Below are 20,552 nucleotides of genomic sequence, written 5' to 3'. Positions count from 1 at the left end.
AATGAGAGTTTTGAAAGGTAGTCAGAATTTTCATCACCTTGTCGATCTCTGCTGTACAATATCATTTGTACTCTTTCTTTAAACAGTGATGATTTCTCAAGGAAAAGATAGCTATTTAAACTCTGCAGAAATATCGAGGGCCATTCAGTGATGTCATCGTTTTTTTTAAATGCCAGCTTTGAACAAATACAACCAGGAGAAATCGTCCTGTGGAACATAAGCTCCCTTTGAAAACCTCTTCACTGGAAGCATGGGTTAACTTTACACCACACCAAAACATACATTAACAATAATGTATTAGAGACTATTTTATTTTTTCCTTTGAAAACCCCTTTATTAATCTTTTTTTTGATGGTGTACAACACCATTAAAGGAAATAACCATTCTGACTCAATAAGGTCCTCCTTTTAAGATTGGTCTTAAATACCTTTTCTCAATAAAAAAAAAGGCAAGTCTTTTAACATTCAATTAGATTGTCTTTCATGGTTGTAGAAAAGTAGATAACTATTCTAATAGAAGAAAATTTGGAAGATCGGGATTGTTTATTAAATGTGAAAGAAGGCAAGTAATGAGCAGCAGCTTTCCCATCTGTTGGATTTGTGGCAGGATAAATTGTGGCAGGATAAATAAGTTGTCAAAATTGTCACGAAAACCAATATGATGACAGGAAAGGTTTCCAACCTGAAAATGTGTTACGTAACTCATGTATGAGTTACACATATTTGATAATTATATGGAGACACAAGAGAATGCAGATGTTAGAATCTTGAGTAAAACACTATGTGCTGGAATAACTCAGTGCGTGAACCACTCAGTAATAATTTAGTAATAAAGCAGCATCTGCAGAAGAAGTTTTAGGTGGCGCAACGGTAGAGTTACAGCGCCAGAAACACGGGTTCGATCCCGACTAGGGGTGTTATCTGTTCTGAGTTTGTACGTTCTCACCGTGACCGCATGGAGTTTTCTCCGAGATCTTCAATTTCCTCCCACACTCCAAAGACGTACAGTTTGTAGATTAATTGGCTTGATATAAATGTAAATTGTCCCTATTCTGCGTAGGGTAGTGTCAATGTGTGAGGTTCGCTGGTCGGTGCGGATTCGGTGGGCCAAAGGGCCTGTTTCCACGCTGTATCTCCAAACTAAACTAAACTGTGGGAAAATAACACAGTAATAGTATTGTCGGTGCATATGACAGTAATGAACCTTAACACAACGACACATTTACCAATTGTAATACTAATTTATAGAATGAGAATATTCCAGGAACAATTTGATTCATTTTGCAGTGAGGTGTGTATCTGCCAAATGAGAAGTGATAACTCCAGGCTATAATTTGTAATTGTTTTTGTCCCAACATATTTTAATAACGTAATGAAATGATTCACTTCTCCATCAAATGATAGTAATCAGTCACTTTTATTAAGCATTAAATCCCATTCCTTCCTATAAATGAAAAAAATAAGGAATGGGGCCACCTGGCATTGAACTTTTGTTAGGTTGCTCTGAGAATATGCCTGATATCAGCGAAATGAGCCCAAAAGGATGCATTCAAATACGTTGTGTTCAGCTCAAATCAGATGCTACTAAGCTTCTATGCTACTGAGTGCAGATAGTGTCTGCCTACAGTGCAATTCAGAAAGTATTCAGACCCCTTCAGTTTTTCCACATTTTGTTACGTTACAGCCTTATTTTAAAATCAATTACATTCATTTTTTAATCATCAATCTACACACAATACCCCATAATAAAAAAGCAAAAACAGGTGTTTAGACATTTTTGCAAAGTAATTGAAAAAGAAATAACTGAAATATCACATTTACATAAGTATTCAGACCCTTTACTCAGCACTTTGTTGAGGCACCTTTGGCAGCGATTACAGTCTTCTTGGGTATGACGCTACAACCTTGGCACACCTGTATTTGGGTAATTTCTCCCACTCTTCTCTGCAGATCCTCTCAAGCTCTGTCAGGTTGGATGGGGAGGGTCGAAGCACAGCTATTTTCAGGTCTTCCCAGAGATGTTTGATCGGGTTCAAGTCCGGGCTCTGGCTAGGCCACTCAAGGACATTCACAGACTTATCACAAAGCCACTCCTGTGTTGTCATGGTTGTGTGCTTACGGTCGTTGTCTTGTTGGAAGGTGAACATCCGCCCCAGTCTGAGGCCCAGAACGCTCTGGAGCAGGTTTTCATCAAGGATCTCTCTGTACTTTGCTCCGTTCATATTTCCCTCGATCCTGACTAGTCTCCCAGTTCCTACCGTTGAAAAACATCCCCACAGCACAATGCTGCCACCACCATGCTTTATCATCGGGATGGTATTGGCCAGGTGATGACTGGTGCCTGGTTTCCTCCAGAATTCAGGCCAAAGAGTTCAATCTTGGTTTCATCAGACCAGAGAATCTTGTTTCTCATGGTCTGAGAGTCCTTTAGGTGCCTTTTGGCAAACTCCAAAGCGGGCTGCCATGTGGAGAGGCTTCTGTCTGGCCACTCTACCATAAAGGCCTGATTGGTGGAGTGCTGCAGATATAGTTGTCCTTCTGGAAGGTTCTCCCATCTTCACAGAGGGACTCTGGAGCCCTGTCAGAGTGACCATCAGGTTCTTGGTCACCTCCCTGACCAAGGCCCTTCTCCCCCGATTGCTCAGTTTGGCCTTGCGGCCAGCTCTATGAAGAGTCGTGGTGGTTCCAAAGTTCTTCCATTTAAGAATGACGGAGGCCACTGTGCTCTTCGGGACCTGCAATTCTGAGAAATTGTTTTATACCATTCCCCAGATATGTGTCTCGACACAATCCTGTCTCGGAGGGCTACGGACAATTCCTTTGTCTTCATGGCTTGGTTTTTGCTCTGACGTGCACTGTCAACTGTGGGACCTTTATATAGACAGGTGTGTGTCTTTCCAAATCATGTCCAATCAATTTAATTTACCATTGGTGGACTCCTATCAAGTTGTAGAAACATCTCAAGGATAAGCAATGGAAACAGGATGAACCTAAGCTCAATTTTGAGTGTCATAGCAAAGGGTCTGAATACTTATGTAAATGCGATATTTCAGTTACTTCTTTTTAATTACTTTGCAAAAATTTCTAAACAATTGTTTTTGCTTTTTATTATGGGGTATTGTGTGTAGATTGATGATAAAAAAATGAATTTAATCCATTTTAAAATAAGGCTGTAACATAACAAAATGTGGAAAAAATGAAGGGGTCTGAATACTTTCTGAATGCACTGTATATATTAATGGACATAGAAGTTAGGAGCAGTTGCAGGTCATTCAGACCCTCAAGCCTGTTCTGTCATTGAATAAGGTCATATCTGATCTAAATGCAACCTCAATGTTGTATTCCCATGTAGCTGTAACAACCAAAGACAGCCACAAAAAGCTGGAGTAACTCAGCGGGTCAAACAGCATCTCTGGTGAAAAGGAATAGGTGATGTTTCAGGTGATGTTTACACATTTTGTTGTGCTGCTGCAAGGAAGAATTTCATTGTTCTATCCGGGACATATGACAATAAAACATATGTTAGATAGCCCAATTAGGGATGGGGCCGCACTAGACTATGTATTGGAAAATAAGCCAACCCACATGATTAGAGTTTTAATGTAAGTTCACTTTGGGAAGAGTGATCATGACTCCATATGTTTTAAGATAGTTATGGATACTTGCTTATTACCTCCTTGCTTATCAAGTCTCTTCACTTCTAAAAATCCATAAAAGGCATTCAGTTTCTGCTTCCACCATCCCATGAGGAAGTTTGTTCCATAACCTGCTGAGAAAATAAAATCCCTTACCTCTGACCTAAATGAGCAACTCCTTATTTTTAAAGGGTGATCCTTAACACAAATGCTCCAACATTTTCACACATGCAGGAAACATGTTGTGCTCAGTAACTGCTGACTGATAATCCAGGCCTTGGTTGGAATGGAACACCAACTAAACACACCATTGTTTAAGGCTTTAATGTCACCCCAGTGCATCAGGTAGGCGTGATGAAATTTTAGCAATCCATTTTCACTATTGGAACAGATTCTGCCATAGAAATAATGGTGATGCTGTCAGTACCTCACTAATATTAGTGTAAAACAAACAACTTCCAAAGTCCACAATACACACAGTTAAACAGCATCAAGAAGTTGCTACTAACTTACCCTATTCATCCATAACCAGCACTAAATTAGTGAGATCCTGAGATATTCTGCAGTATGAACTTGAGTTGCAACTCTGATGGATACCTACAGAACGCACCAGAAAATATTAGAGCTTATTCATTCAGTTGAAGGTGATTCTAGCCTAACACAGAGAGTTAATATGTGCAGGCGTTGAGCTACATCCCATCAGATTTTAATTGTTGCTTGGAATATAAAACTTATTTTAACTCTTTTCTTTTATTTCTGTCCTCTAGTCTTTTTTTCCTTCTCTTTTATTTTTCTGTATGATCTGTACTGACAGTTGATGCGTTGGGCTTTGCAGGGCACTGTATGAACTGCTTGTTTCTGTAACTTGCTTGCTCTGCTCACCCATTTCTGAGATGCCCCTAGCGATCCACTGTAGGTTCTCTTGAAAATGTCTCATAGAAAATTTATAGGCTTTTGTAACTTACTGGCGCACCACCATTGACTGATAAACCCTTGACTATTGTTAGGCACAATAAGCTATATCTTTGTGCTTGAAACTGAAGCTCACTCAAGACCAAGAAATGAGTGGAAAAAGATTCTCTCTTTAACGGCGCTGAAATTTATAAAAGACTGGACCAAGTGGACCCTTTGGGCCCATTCCTCATAGAGGGGGAACAGGGAAGAGGAGAGGGTGTGACTGAGTGAGCCCTGATCCCAAAGCCTCTCCTGTATTGGTGTAGCACTCAATCTCCCACCCCTCCCACCCCCACTCAATCCCCCTTATCCCCCCTCCTCCCCCCACTGACTCACTCCATCCCCCCTATCCCACCCCCATTTGCCCCTCCCCTGCCCCCACCCCCACTCCCCCAGCCCTGCCTCCACCCCATTCCCTCCTCCCCACCCCTATTTCCCCCTCCCCACTCCCTTCCCCCCCCCACACCCCCACTCCCCTCCACCTCCCTCCCCTCCCCCACCCCTACTCTCCCTGCCTGCACCCCTCTCCCCCACTCCCAATCTTCCCTCCTCCCCACCCCCACCCTCCCCCACCCCCCTTCCCCCCACCCCCACTCTCTCCTCCCCCACCCCCACTCTCCCCTCCTTCCTACCCCCACTCTCTCCTGCTCCCCACTGTCCCCTTCCCCCCACCCCCACTCTCTCTTCCCCCCACCCCCACTGTCCCCTTCCCCCAACCTCCCCTCCACCCACTCGGCACCCACACCCACTCCCCTCCGTGAACTCATTGGCGGCGAAAGCCACTTACCAGTGCCCGTGCATACAGCGCTGACTGCGGGCGTGCGAGTCTCCCCCGAGGCCGGGTGCGGGCGAGGTGCGAGGGGAGAAGGGCGAGGGGCGATTGGCGAGGGGAGAGGGGCCCCCCACTCTCTCCTCCCCCACCCCCACTCTCCCCTCCTCCCTACCCCCACTCTCTCCTGCCCCCCACTGTCCCCCTTCCCCCCCACCCCAGAGGGGAGAGGGGAGAGGGGAGATGGAGCCACTGACCCCGGGCGGGTGGCCCCGCTGCCGGCGGCCATCTTGTTTTGGCGAGTGAGGAGAGAAGCTCAATTGCAGTCATACGTGCCCCATTGTGACATCATACGCTGAGCACTTTCAAGAAATCGGTTAGAAAGGGAATTTTTAAACTTTAAAATCTCTCTAGCTTTAAAAATGTAGCTTCAATTTGAATGAGAGTTGTTTCAAATGGTGCCCAGGATAATGGTGAGTAAGGTGGGCTAAAAATTGTGGCGCTATGGTGTACCGTTTTGGCTGTGCGTAACCACAAAGTTATGTTGCACACATACACACAAACAAACCAAGAGTTTTAGAGATGGATGGATGGATGGATGGATGGATGGATGGATGGATGGATGGATGGATGGATGGATGGATGGATGGATGGATGGAAGGAAGGAAGGAAGGAAGGAAGGAAGGAAGGAAGGAAGGAAGGAAGGAAGGAAGGAAGGAAGGAAGGAAGGAAGGAAGGAAGGAAGGAAGGAAGGAAGGAAGGAAGGAAGGAAGGAAGGAAGGAAGGAAGGAAGGAAGGAAGGAAGGAAGGAAGGAAGGAAGGAAGGAAGGAAGGAAGGAAGGAAGGAAGGAAGGAAGGAAGGAAGGAAGGAAGGAAGGAAGGAAGGAAGGAAGGAAGGAAGGAAGGAAGGAAGGAAGGAAGGAAGGAAGGAAGGAAGGAAGGAAGGAAGGAAGGGAAGGAAAGAAGGAAAGAAGGAAAGAAAGAAAGAATTGCAGAAGTGAAATACCAAACACAAGCTTTTCTTATATGATGTGTCTAATATACAGAGTAAATGTCCACTCCAAAGAATCATGTAAATTGAACTTGGATGGATAACTGAGATTCTGATATTAGAAAGCTGCAGTCAGAATTTATTGATGATCAAAATGGTTTAGGAGCTGATTGAACAGAAAAAAAAATCTATGTGTAAAAAGGAAGTATTTTTCCAAGTATCATGTTGGATTTATGGTGAAGTATGACGAAATCCTTCAAAACTTAATTTCTTGTCACAGTAAGGACAAAAACCTGAGTTCATTTAAATGAAACTGCTGTTGAATCAATGCTGTACTAATTATTTTAGAGATGAGGATCTGACTTCTTGTGCACAGAACATTTTTATTTCAATCTAGGTTTAATTAGATGGCAGTCCTGAGTTGGCAATGCTATTTTAATGCTAACTTTGTAATATACTCTTCTAACTGTACTTGATATCTCATGTGGAATGTATTCTCAGTGAATGCTGCCACGTCCATCTAATGTGAATGGGTTTAATATCGGAGCTTTTGAGAGTTTAAACTAATTTAGGGAAATCCTTTACCATTACATAATGAAGTTCTTGAGTTTGCTCAAAGTTTATTTTTAGTTTAGTTTGTTTTAGAGATACAGCGTGGAAACAGGCCCTTCGGCCCACCGGGACCCGCCGACCAGCGATCACCGCATCTTAACACTATCCTACACACACTAGGGACAATTTACGCTTATACCAAACCAATTAACCTACAAACCTGTACGTCTTTGGAGTGTGGGAGGAAACCAAAGTTTTCGGAGAAAAACCCAGCCAGTCACGGATTTGAACGTAGAAACTCCATACAGACAGCACCCGTAGTCAGGATCAAACCCGGGTCTCCGGCGCTGTAAGGCAGCAACTTAACCACTGCGCCACCGTGCCGACATTTCTTCACTTCCACACTATTGATTTGGCAGATCTGTGGTTCATTTAAACTTTCATGCATAATTGGACTTTGAACTGAATTTCTAATAAAGTTATCTGAATGTAAAAGTCATCCAAATCTAGTATGATATGTGGTGCTATAGTCTTCCAAACCTAGAACATTGTGTTGAAATGTTCATCGCATTTATCAACCAAAATTCACTGGAAAGGCTCTCCGAACCTCAACAAAAGAAGAACGTTTGTGAAGTAAAAACCCCAAAACCTGTGCCAGCAAACGATGGTATAGTGTGGTCATAGCATTTGATGCTGTATCAACAAGGAAGCAGAACGAAGAGGGGCCCCTACGTCAACCTACGATATTTAAAGAGATCTCCAAGTGCTTGAATTAGAGATTTCTTGTTTTGACAAGAGTCCACGACTGATTTACACAATTGTGACTGGAGTATGTTAGTCTTTTTCCCAGATCCTGTGCTGTAAGTTCAGCAGTTTACGTGGACTGATTGTAGGCATGAGTCTGTTTTGAATTCAGCTTCATTACCAAATTATTGATGACGTACTCTGGTTAGCATGTCCCAAGGAATGCAGCAAGATCGGGAAGTTAAGAGGCTCCATCTGCCAGGGGTGGGAAGGGTAGTTATGTTGCACCTCTAGCCACATCTCAACTGGAAGCTGTGTGTCTGTGGATTGCATCGGTGGTGAGGGTGCTGATGGAGTCACCCTGTGCTTTGGAGCTCCAACTGGAGTCAATGAACCAGGCGTGAACCACATTACTGATGGGTAAGGAACCAGAGAACAGCAAACATGTGTTCTGGTGGAGCTCTTCACATTTCCATTACCTCAGTAGTCTTTGAAATCTGCTGGAGAAAAGAATCCATGAGTGTGACCTAAAATGCCCTTTCAACAGTGTCTCCAAATACATGATCCCAAACTCAGAGCTGCCGTAGCAGACTATGGCTCAGACTATCACCGAGCCGAGACATTAGCTTTCGCATTCTGATCAATGTTTGGGTCCACCAGTGTGAGTATGGAGTTGGCTACCACTCCTATGCTGCAGGTTGTGCGGCGAACCCATGGCAAGCTTGCTGTTGTGTCTCCAGTTCCCCGTGATATTTTCAGTTTTCAGCAAGCCTGACAATTCACCGAGCATTCATGTCCTAAATCCATCCGACTAGTCTGCAGGTAACAACATCAAAATTCTCACCCGAAACCTCAGTGGCAGAACTGATGTGCAATTCTGCTGTGCAGATATCTGGCATGAGCTACTCGTTTCCCTGCATAGTCGTACCCAGTGACTCCTAAATGTGCACATCCCGATTGTAAGGGAACCTCTGCAGTACATAGAAACTCAGCACCATCGCATGGCTAGAAGTAGAGTCTCTTTACCTTCTCGCTTGCTGCTCGAGCACTACCACCTTTTGGATCTCTTGATGATGTGAAAGGACAAGGCTAAAGGGGTAAGGTTATGGTGAACAGAAATGGATAAAAGTGTGAGGTCTATGCTTACGCCATCCACAACTTGTGAAGCGGAAGAGATTGTAGGAAAAGAAAGAGTGGAATGTTAGAAAGAAGTTTGAGCATGCCATCCTCATTCACTGAGACTTAGCCTCACCTCTGGCCATGGCCAATCTGATGATCGGGTCAATTATCGTCAGCATCTTCTTCTCCAGGCAGAGAACCATAAAGTAGTGCTTCTCACCCATTACTATGGTTGCAGTTGGTGGGTGAATAGCTTGCATGCTTGAAAGCTGCAGAAAATAGACTTGAGGCTTGGGATATTGGTAACTGTGCTGGGTCTGTGGCTGTTAGGTAATGGCGTTATTGATAATACTGGTGAGTGATTGGGACGTGGTTGTAGTAAAATGGAGGGTGGGATTTTAGATTTAGGAGTACCCCGTGGAAAAAACACCCTCCCAACCCTAGCCAACAAATGTCTCCTCTACTGCAGAGAAAATCAGGGTGTCCATTCTTGCCTATTTTCCTTCACATGGAAAAAGCACCCTCCCAAACCTAGCCAACAAATACTTCCTCTACTGCAGAGAAAATCAGGGTGTCCATTCTTGCCTATGTTCTGCTATTTTTTCCAGAAAACTCCAAAGATTTATGTAATGACATTACACCAATTGCCAGAGGTGTGGGAGGCTGATTGGTGCAAGATGATTTAAACTGAGGATAAAGGGTGGCATTTGGGGCCCTTAATGATACACTAAGCCAGTTAACGGCACAGCAATTGTTGGTCAGTTGCAGATATTAGAAGTAACACTAGGAAGTTTGCAGATGACACAAAGCTGGGTGGCAGTGTGAACTGTGAAGAGGATGTTAGGAGGTTGCAGGGTGACTTGGACAGGTTGAGTGAGTGGCTAGATGCATGGCAGATGCAGTATAATGTAGATAAATGTGAGGTTATCCACTTTGGTGGCAAAAACACAGAGGCAGATTATTATCTCAATGGTGTCAGATTAGGTAAAGGGGAAGTGCAACGAGACCTGGGTGTCCTTGTACACTAGACACTGAAAGTAAGCATGCAGGTACAGCAGGCAGTGAAGAAAGCTAATGGTACGATGGCCTTCATAAGAAGAGGATTTGAGTATAGGAGCAAAGAGGTCCTTCTGCAGTTGTACAGGACCCTGGTGAGACCACATCTGGAGTATTGTGTGCAGTTTTGGTCTAATTTGAGGAAGGACATCCTTGCTATTGAGGCAATGCAGTGTAGGTTCACGAGGTTAATCCCTGGGATGGCAGGACTGCCATATGAGGAAAGATTGGAAAGACTGGACGTATTCACTGGAGTTTAGAAGGATGAGAGGGAATCTTATAGAGACGTATAAAATTATAAAAGGACTGGACAAGCTAGATGCAGGATTTTTTTTTCCAATGTTGGGGAAGTCCAGAACTAGGGACCACAGTCTAAGAATAAAGGGGAGGCCAGTTAAAACTGAGGTGAGAAGAAACCTTTTCACCCAGACAGTTGGGAATTTGTGGAATTTGCCACAGAAGGCAATGGAGGCCTATTCACTGGATGAATTTAAAAGAGAGTTAGATAGAGCTCTAGGGGGCTAGTGGAATCAAGAGATATGGGATGAAGGCAGGCACAGGTTACTGATTGTGGACAACCAGCCATGATCACAATGAATGGCGGTGCTGGCTCGAACGGCCTAATGGCCTCCTCCTGCACCTATTTTCAATGTTTCTATGTTTCTATATCAGGGTGACATGAATTACCCTGCAAACTGGACAAATTGGCAGTTTGGTCAGGAATTGTGAACAGCAACATTTTTCAACACTATCAAACTGTATAGGGCCTGTATTCCCTGGAGTTTAGAGAAATAGAACCCGTCAAAAGGAAATGACATAAAAAGAGGAGGAAAATCAGTTCTTGTGTTCTCCTTAACACCAATAACTCACGTCACCTCTGAGCCTTTTGATGGTTTAAAAGTGGAAAGGTGAAAATATTAGCCAACACATGGGCCTGGAATGCAAGGCTGATAGTCTGCAGCTAACTGGAACTAGGGATAAGGAAGCACAGGTGATGATTTCAGGTCTGGCACGTAACCAAAATCCAGAGACAGATGTGGTGAATCTGTGGAATAGATCAAATATCTATAAATATTTATATCTATAGATATTCGGAAAATATTCAGAGCATTTTTAAGGCAGAGATAGATAGATTCTTGATTAGTTCAGGTGTCGAAGGTTATGGGGAGAAGGCAGGAGAAAGGGGTTAGGAGGGAGGGATAGATCAGCCAGGATTGAATGGCGGAGTAGACTTGATGGGCTGAATGGCCTAATTGTGCTCCTATCACATGACCTTATGACCTTACGTCAGAGGGAACATGTCTCACAGTAAAACAGCAGAGTTCACATAAAGTGCACATGAAGTGGCTTTTCCCTTTTTCAAAGTCTTGCTTTAAGTGAATCAAACATTAGGTACACTCAGTACACTCAGTAACTTAAATGTTGCAATAAAGGTTTACAGTATCTAATGAACCAACTGTCAGCCACCTGTACAGAATTTGACCACAGCAGAAGATTTAACAAACAAGAAGTCATTTTTCAAAGCAATCGATAAATTCAGAAAATATTGCCTGTTTTAAACTGAGTCTCGTCCACTGGGACCAGTGAATAATGTCACCTCAGCTGGCGCTTAGCTCTGCCCCTTGCCAAGTGGGGACTCTTAACAGTCTCTTATGGTCAGTACACAAGTCTCTTCCTCTCTCGTCGGGGCAAATCTTTCTCTCGTGGTCAGGTCAAGAGCTGCTTCTCACGGTTTACAGGTAACACTTGCCTCTCTGTTGCTCCTGGTCGGTGAAATTGTCTCTCTCTTTCATAGATGGGTTATGGCCCTCTCTCGTGGTCAGGTTGTAGTTCTCTCTTCCCGCTGCATAGCAGTCTCTGTCTTTCCTCGTTGGTGTCCAGCTCATTCTCTCCCTCCTGGCCGACGTGTATCTCTCCATCATGGAAGGGTTGTGGCCCTCCCTCGTGAGATTGAAGCTCTCTCTCACGGGTGCGTAGTTCAGTCTCGCTTTCCTTCTTGGCATCGGTCTATCTCTCTCACTCATGGATGGATTGTGGCCCTCTCTTACGGTCAGATCAAAGCTCTCCCTTACGGTGGCATGGCTATCTCCTTCATCCCAGGTCACTGTGCTTCTCTCTCTCTCTCTGCCGGCTGGGAAGTGGCGCTGTCCCATGGCCAAGTCGTAGCTCTGTCGCGTCTGGTCCCCTTTCAATCTCATGGATGGATTGTGGCCCTCTCTTGTGGTCAGATCAAAGGTCTGTTTTACACTTGCTCTGTAGAAGTCTACCTTTCTCCTGTAATCCTGTTCCTCTCCCCCGGCCCATGCATATCTTCTCATTGCTGCACAGTGGCCCTCAAAGCCCACGTCATTCCTCTCTTCAATGTTTGGTGCGAAGCTCCCTCTCCTTTGAGTTACTGGAATGCCAGTCCTTCTCAGGGTTGGTCGACAATCATATCCCATGGCCAGATTGTAGTCCTCCCCAGCTGCTCCCTCTGCGTCCGCATATAGTTCTCTCTTCCTCTTGGCCAGTGAGTAGCTTTCCCGCAGGGAAGGATTGAAGCTTCCTCTCATGGTTGCCGGGCGTTTCAATGTGTGGCACTTAATCAACAGCACACTGCATCATTCTCCCAATAGTGCTTCCCAGTCCTACAGTCAGCGAAGCTCCCTCTTATGGCCGTTAATGGTTTTATCCAACGATTTTTTTTCTCTCTCGCTCTCTCTCTCCCTCTCTCTCTCTCTCTTCCTCACACACACACACACACACACACACACACACACACCACACACACACCACACACACACACACACACACACACACACACACACACACACACACACACACACACACACACACACACACACACACACACACACACACACACACACACACACACACACTCACTCTCTCTCTCGATTTATTCACAAAATGCTGGAGTAACTCAGCAGGTCAGGCAGCATCTCGGGAGAGAAGGAATGGGTGACGTTTCGGGTCGAGACCCTTCTCACTCTCTCTCTCTCTCTCTCTCTCTCTCTCTCTCTCTCTCTCTCTCTCTCTCTCTCTCTCTCTCCTCTCTCTCTCTCTCTCTCTCTCTCTCTCTCTCTCTCTCTCTCTCTCTCTCTCTCTCTCCCTCCCACAACACACTCTCTCTCTCTCTCTCTCTCTCTCTCTCTCTCTCTCTCTCTCTCTCTCTCTCTCTCTCTCTCTCTCTCTCTCTCTCTCTCTCTCTCTCTCTCTCTCTCTCTCTCCTCTCTTCTCTCTCTCTCTCTCTCTCTCTTTTTCTGTCTCTTTCTCTGACAGATTATAGCTCTCTTATGATTGCTATGTAAAAACTTTATAAAGCTCCATGTTTGACTATCTCTTTCTTCTGATTGTTAAATTATAACAATTTATGATCAGCGTGTGAAGTTTTTCTTCCTTCATGAGTAATGTGTAGCTCAAATAGGGGGTCAAAAACCAAATAGGGCATAATATAAAAATATGTTAAGATGTCTAAAAGTGTCAAGACAAATATAAACAATTTCTATCCGCATAAATGAGTCATCCATAATAAGGTAGAAAAATGACAGTACAAATAGATGTAAATAGATATGATGTAATTGCCGTTTGCAAAGACACAGTATTGGGGTGACTAAGGCTTGGAGCTGAATATCCAAGACATTCAATATTCAGTAGCACACAAAAAGGGATAGGAGGTGGGGTGGTATTGTTGGTGATGAAGGAAATCAGATCAATTGTAGGAAAGAATATCACCTCTGATTATCAAGACCTAGAGCAGGTGTTGATGGGGCTATAAAATACCACAAAGCAAAAAACATTTGCCTTTGTTTGTATGCCTCTAAACAGTGATGGTAACGTTGCAATGGTATCAAACGGAATTTAAGGAGGCAAATAACAATGGTATTACAGTAATCATGGGTGACCTTCATCTAAATGTAGAATCAAACAAAATTGGCATTGTTACTGTGCAGGATAATTTCCTGGAGTTATGTATTAGATGTTTTTTTGGAGCGACTCATTCGGGGGCAACTCATGAAGAGGCTATCCTCGTTTGGATATTGCACCATGAAAATATACTTAGTGGGGATCCTTCAGCTGGAGTGTTCTTGGCTTTATAAAAGGTGTTTGGGACAGCACAGTGGCGCAGCGGTAGAGTTGCTACATTAAAGCGCCAGAAACCCGTGTTCAATCCTGACTTTGAGTGCTGTCTTTATGGATTTGGCACGTTCACCCTGAGACTGTGTGGGTTTTCTCCAGGTGCTTTAGTTCCCTCCCACATTCCAAAGATGCACAGATTTGTTGATTAATTGGCTTCTGTAAATTGTAGCTAGTTTGTAGGACAGAACTACTGTATGGGTGATAGTTGGTCGATGCAGAATCAGTGGGCTGAAAGGCCTGTTTCCACGCTGTATCTCTAAATTAAACTAAACTGAACTAGACAGGATAGAATTCTTCATTAAAATGGAAAGTGAAGCATTTTAATCTGAAATTTGACTTCTAAATTTGAACAAAGGAATCTATGAAGTTGAGGAGTGAGTTGGCTTTGAAGTACTTGGGAGGTCCAATGAAAGCCATATTGGTGGATAGGTAATAGCTAATATTTAAATAGTAAATGCTCAGTTTAGTTTATTGTCACGTGTACCGTGGTACAGTGAAAAGCTTTTGTTGCGTGCTAACCAGTCAGCAGAAAGACAATACACGATTACTATCCATTTACAGTGTATAGAAACATGATAAGGGAATAACGTTTAGTGCAAGATAAAGCCAGCAAAGTCCAATCAAGGATAGTCCGAGGGACACCAAAGGGGTAGATAGTAGTTTGGCACTGCTCTCTGGTTGTGGTAGGATGCAGGAACTAAAACAGTTGTTTTCTGGTACAGAAACACAAAAGGAAAAGCATCCTAACAATGGCTGACAAGGAGAGGAGTTATATAAAGTTGACAGAGTGGCAGACATGAAGATTGAAATCAGTTCAGAATTCAGCAAACATAGACCAAGAGATTAAGAGAGTGAAATTTGTATAAATTTATAAGCAACCTAAAGGCAAAAAATAAAAGCTTTTACAAATGTATTCAACAAGAACAATCAATGAAGACAAATGTAGGTCCCAGTCACTCAGAAATAGAGAATTTATAAACGGGAACAAAGACATGGCAGATCAATTAAACAAATACTTTGGTTCTTTCTTCACAGAGAAGGACACAAATAGCATCCCAAAAATTCTAAAGAAGCAAAAATCTAATGAAAAGGAGTAATTAAAGTAAATTAGTTTTAGTTAAATAAAAATCCTGCAGCAATTAATGTGACTGAAACTAAATTAACGCTCATGGCTTGATATGGATCCCAGGGTACAAGAAGAAATGGTCATGAAATAGTGGATGCCTTGGTTATCCAAAATTCTATTGACAATGGAAGACCCATGGGCAAATGTAATGCCACTATTGGGACAAATGTAATCCCACTATTTAAAAATGGAAGGAGAGAAAAAACTGAAAATTATAGACCAGTCAGCAGAACACGAGTAGAAATGTCAACACTTGTCTATTATAAATAATGGCTTTTAGCACGCTTACCCGCAGGTTTAGAAAAAGTCAACATAGATTTATGAAAGGAAGATTGTTTTAGAAAAAGCCATTCGTTTCTGAGGATGTAACAGGTAGAATAAATAAGGGAGAATCAGTGGAGTTTCTATGTTCAGAAGGCCTTTGATAAAGTCTCATGTAAGAAGTTAATGCATAGAGTTAAAGTGCACATGATTGGGGTTAATACATTTGCGTGGATTAACAATTGGCTAACTGACGGGAAGCAGAGAGGAGGAATAAATGAGTCTTTTTCAGGTGACAGGTGATGATTCGTGGAGTATCCAAGGAACAAATACTTGGACCAGAGCTGTTCATAATATACATTCGTGATTGTATACTCACCAGAAACCCAGCACCCTCTTTACTCAGAGGGTGTTGGATACATGGAATGAGCTGCCAGAGGAGGTAATTGAGGCAGGTACAATAACAACATTTAAAAGACACCAGTACAGGTACATGGATACAAAAGCTTTAGGAGTCTACATGGCTGAGTTGGGCTGAAGTGCCTGTTTCTGTGCTGTATGATATTGTGACGATCAATCATGATTATCTTTGATGGCAGAGGGCCAAGTTACCCACTCTTTAATTTTGCTGTTTCTGTGATCCATGTGTAGATCTCTTCCGTGAGATAATAGGACTCTATGGTGTGTGTACAACTATTTCTCGTAATTTTTCTCTTCTATCCCTCTCCCTGAAGTTTCTTTCACCACCTCGATAAATCTACAGCTCTCACACCACACTCTCACTCTCATATACCCTCCCTTTGCCCCTCATGGTAAATGCTTTTCTCTCGCTCTCTCTCTTTCCATATATATATACAGTATATCTTTCACTATCTCTCTCTCTCTCTCACACTATATCTCTCTATCTATCTCTCTCCCTCTCTGTTATTTCATTTGTATCTCCCAGGAGTTTGTGTATTCTCTCATGAGTTAATGAAAATACACACTCTCATTGACTGTAGTCCACTGGTGCTCACTTGTAGCTGCATTGTGCTCTCTTTCAGTTTGCCTGGTTGATGCCCTCTTTCCCTTCCTCTCTCTTTCTTCACCTGTTTCTCTTTCAATACTCTTTCCCTCTCTGTCTCTTGTTCTTATTCTCTCTCTCTCTCTCTCTCTCTCTCTCTCTCTCTCTCTCTCTCCTCTCTCTCTCTCTCTCTCTCTCTCTCTCTCTCTCTCTCTCTCTCTCTCTCTCTCTCTCTCTCTCTCTCTCTCTCTCTCTCTCTCTCTCTCTCTCTCTCTCTCTCTCTCTCTCTCTCTCTCTCTCTCTCTCTCTCTCTCTCTCTCTCTCTCTCTCTTCTTCTCAATAGTTGTATTGCACTCTCATCCTTTAACTCTCTCCCAGTATACATGTAGAGTTCCTTTCTCTCTTCTACCCTTTTGTTTTGGTTTCTCTTCACTTATCTCACCGTGTCAGCTACTGTGGTCACTTATTTACCCTCATTGCCTCTCTCTGCAGGTATAACTCTCACGGTCTCTCTCTGACTCATTAGATGTGTAGTTCGCTCCATTAATCCCACACTCCTTGTAATTTTGAATAATGTTCTGCAAGTCAAGAAATTCTGTTTAACCATGTTCAGTCAATACATCAAAGTTGGACTGCAATGTACAAAAATCAAAAAAATGATGGAAAACAGATGTTATCTGAAATCCTTGAGCAAAAATATTAAATCCTAAGAAAAGTAGTTGACCTCAAGGGTCAGAGATGTCTCTGACTCTGCTCAGCAAAGTGTGCATGGATCTCATTGTTAAAAGATAGCTTCTGGAAGGAGTCAGGTTTAACTTGTAAGAAAAGGAAATGGAAAATGTCACCATTGATTTTGATTACACCCTGACCGGATTCTCATTTCCTACCGGCCAGTCCAATTTCACATGGTGAAATCCTAAAGCAATGACATGATTCACGACTGGATGTGACAGGCCTACAGAGCTTTGAACTGATCCATTAGTTGCAGGATTGTTTAACACCATCTATTTTATATAGCTTTTGCTTCTTGGCATGCAACTCGTCCAGTGTTATAGCCTCACCAGATTGGCACATCTTTTTGTTTTGGGTACCCTGGGACAGCTCCTTTGTGTCCTTCTGTGCCCTCTCTCATTGATTGTGGAATCAGGTGGAAAATCCCAGGTCTTGTGATGTCTGAAATCAGTGGGCGGTATAATTCTAAATCACAGTCATAGAACTGTGGCATATTATTAATACATTATACTTAAAAATAGTACATATATTCAGTGTGCCATAGACAGATACCCATGTGAGTGACAGAATGATGACTTTTACATTTTAACCTCAGACATTAGCCATTCAGTTGGATGGAGTGCATTAACTCAATTGTGACATATTACACTTTACTGATAGGTGAACTCTATGGTAAAGAACATGGGGAATCAATATAACAGTTAAATAGCTGTTTAATAGCACTGCGCTGGTTGCATTCTGAAATGCAATCCTCTAAAACAGTTTAGAGTGCTTTTACGTCAATTAATTTACCAATTTTATCTATTGAACGAGATTATAAAATAGAATTTGTGTTTTTTTCTGTTCTTGCAGCTTGCATTAAATGTTGTTAAGACTGCACTTTTCAAAGACCTTCTGTATTTGTATTCACAGATTCGGATTCATTCTTCACAAAGGCGAACCAGCCCTTCACAAAATTGACCTTGAAACCATGATGTACATCAAGACCATCAGTTTGAAAGACTATAATTGCATCCCACAGTCACTTGCCTATACTCATCTTGGTGGATATTACTTTGTTCATTGCAGTGCTGACAACGCAGGAACAACTAAGCCACAGATCATCGTGGACAGTGTCACAGATTCGGTGATAGGCTACAATGGTGATATAGCAGGTGCACCTTACATTTCTCCGGATGGACATTATTTGGTTAGTATCGACGATCAAAAGGGCCTCTTGAGAGTCCAGACCATCACCATCCAAGGAGAAATCCGAGAATCCTTTGATATTCACACTAACTTTCACATCTCTGACGCCACCTTCCAACCTTCCTTCACTGAAGCCAACCAGTACAATGTCTTTGCTAGTTCAGGGGTGCAAACGGATGTGCTCTTTGTGGAGCTCTCCACAGGCAAAGTGAAGATGGTGAAGAGCCTGAAGGAACCCATGAAGACCGAAGAATGGCAATGGAATAGTAAAAATCGAATTATCGTGGACAGTAACCTGTTTGGCCAATACCTGATGACACCATCCAAGGAATCATTGTTTATTCTTGATGGAAGGCTTAGTAAATTAAACTGTGAGATCACAGAGGTCGAAAAAGGCAACACGATAATTTGGGTTGGTGAAGCATAAATGGAAAGTTGACTTACCCAATCCCTGGTATAAAGTTTTCCACTGCACTTAATTTGCAACTTGCATTACAGCAATTCAGTTCTTTTATACACTGCAAAAGTTATCTAATTAATGTAAAACAAGTTTGCAGATACAAAAACACCAGGAACTTTCAAGTGACATAATCTTAGATAATAATTGGGTTTTCCTAATTTGTTAGTGCTATTAACAACTAAGAGATAGGTTGCAACTTTTAATTGTGCAACAAGGCTACTAAATGTTTTAGTTGTACAAAACCTAATAGCTGCAGGGAATTATAGAAAACCTAACACTCAATTTTGTGTTTTAACCCTCTTTTTTCCCCAGAGCTGCTTACACTGAATTGACTTTTGCTTGTAGATTCCAAGTCAAAAAATGCTCTTGTTTAAACTTTCAACTCCAGAATTGTTTGTCAGCATTGTTGTGCCTTGAAGGGCTAAGTATGCAGGGCGAGGGTTAATTATTCCCATCATCGCTACAGTTTGCTTAAAAAAAGTGCTGTTCAGAATCCTGCATACCATTTTTTCTGCCAAGACAAAGTCTGAGCACGTGCTGGCCAATCTGGTAACATAGTAAATTCTCAATATTGGGTTGTAGAGCATGAAAAGAAGCAACTTGTTCCTCTTCCTCTTCCTCAGAAAACCTTACTGTCAACTCTAACTTAGCTAACATCAAATTGTTAACACTGTTGAAGTAATGTAATGGAAATCTGACAATCAATCCATAGTTGAATGTGGCAGAGGAAATTGTGCTGTGCCCCAATAAAGGCTGATAATACTGTATTTTTACATTTCATTTGGATCTTACTGGATTGATCTGTTAATCAATTAGTTGTGTCTTGTGATCAGGATTTTATATCCATGACCATGTCTGTGCATAGCAGCTGCTAGGGTCTGTGTTAGCCATTTATTAGTTTGGAAAATATGGTATGGGGCAGGAATCCATTTCTATGCCCTACCACAATGCGACTGACCGATAAATTGTTTAAGTTTGTAGTGACTGAAATCTTTCCCTTTTTTACCAGTCATGTTCTACCTAGTGGCCATCTAGAGTATGAAATGTCTCTGTGTGAACATGTGTCTAGTGTCTGTCAAGCATACATTTTTGTGTCCTGTATTAGATTTCATAATTTGTGACTGTTGTGTATGTAGAAATTTGCTTGACACTTGAGGCAAATAAAATCTTACATTTTACATTTTGCTGAGTCTGAATCTGCTGAAACCTCCCTGTGCAACAAGTGAGGCAAAACTGCATTACTGCCTAATGAAGAAATTAATTGTTTCGTACAATATTTTGAGGCTCAGATCATTGGCATTGGTATTGGTATGACACAAATGAAAATGTTCAACAATCTGCAAGATGTTACAATGTAGTCAAGAGAGTCAAGAGAGCTTAATTGTCATATGTACCAACAACAGAACAATCAAATTCTTTCTTACTGCCGCACAATCGGCCTGTAAACACAATACACATGGATAAACAAAAATTCAATAAATTACTAACCCCAATACTAGAGACAAAATGCCGAAATCATGAGTGCAGCCAAAGACAGTCCATAGATCATAGGTGAGGTTAGTTGTCGTCGTGGCTATCCCTCGAGGTCGAGGATGATGGTCTACCTTCCATTGATTTTATGAACTCTCAGGTGGCTTATGAGTCCAAAATTGAGCGATTGAATCAAGTATTCGCCACTTGCGTGCCGGTTCTTGACTAGGAGCTTCCAGCCATCACGTAGCCCGCTCCCTTTGCCCTTCCCCCATCGCCGAAAGTCTTGAGTGAAGCGTTGTGCTGCTCACAGAAAGAAGATGCCTGTGCGTGTGTTTGTTTAACGTGTGCTTGAT

General features: G+C 42.5%; 1 protein-coding gene across 2 annotated transcripts in view; it reads left to right on the top strand.

Moving 5' to 3' along the window:
- Positions 1 to 19,881, top strand: part of fstl5 (follistatin-like 5) — a 614,890-nt gene extending 595,009 nt beyond the window's left edge. For both annotated transcript variants that reach the window (XM_078406756.1, XM_078406747.1), the window contains one exon: positions 17,991 to 19,881. In XM_078406756.1, the coding sequence (XP_078262882.1) occupies positions 17,991 to 18,693 (703 nt within the window). In that variant the 3' untranslated portion in view covers positions 18,694 to 19,881. The remainder of the gene's footprint in view (positions 1 to 17,990) is intronic.
- The last annotated feature ends 671 nt before the right edge of the window (positions 19,882 to 20,552 follow it).

Source organism: Rhinoraja longicauda, chromosome 1 (assembly GCF_053455715.1).
Source record: "Rhinoraja longicauda isolate Sanriku21f chromosome 1, sRhiLon1.1, whole genome shotgun sequence".
NCBI classification, from domain to species: Eukaryota; Metazoa; Chordata; class Chondrichthyes; order Rajiformes; family Arhynchobatidae; genus Rhinoraja; species Rhinoraja longicauda.
Note: the sequence above shows the minus strand (reverse complement) of the source record. Positions and strands in the feature narration are given on the sequence as shown.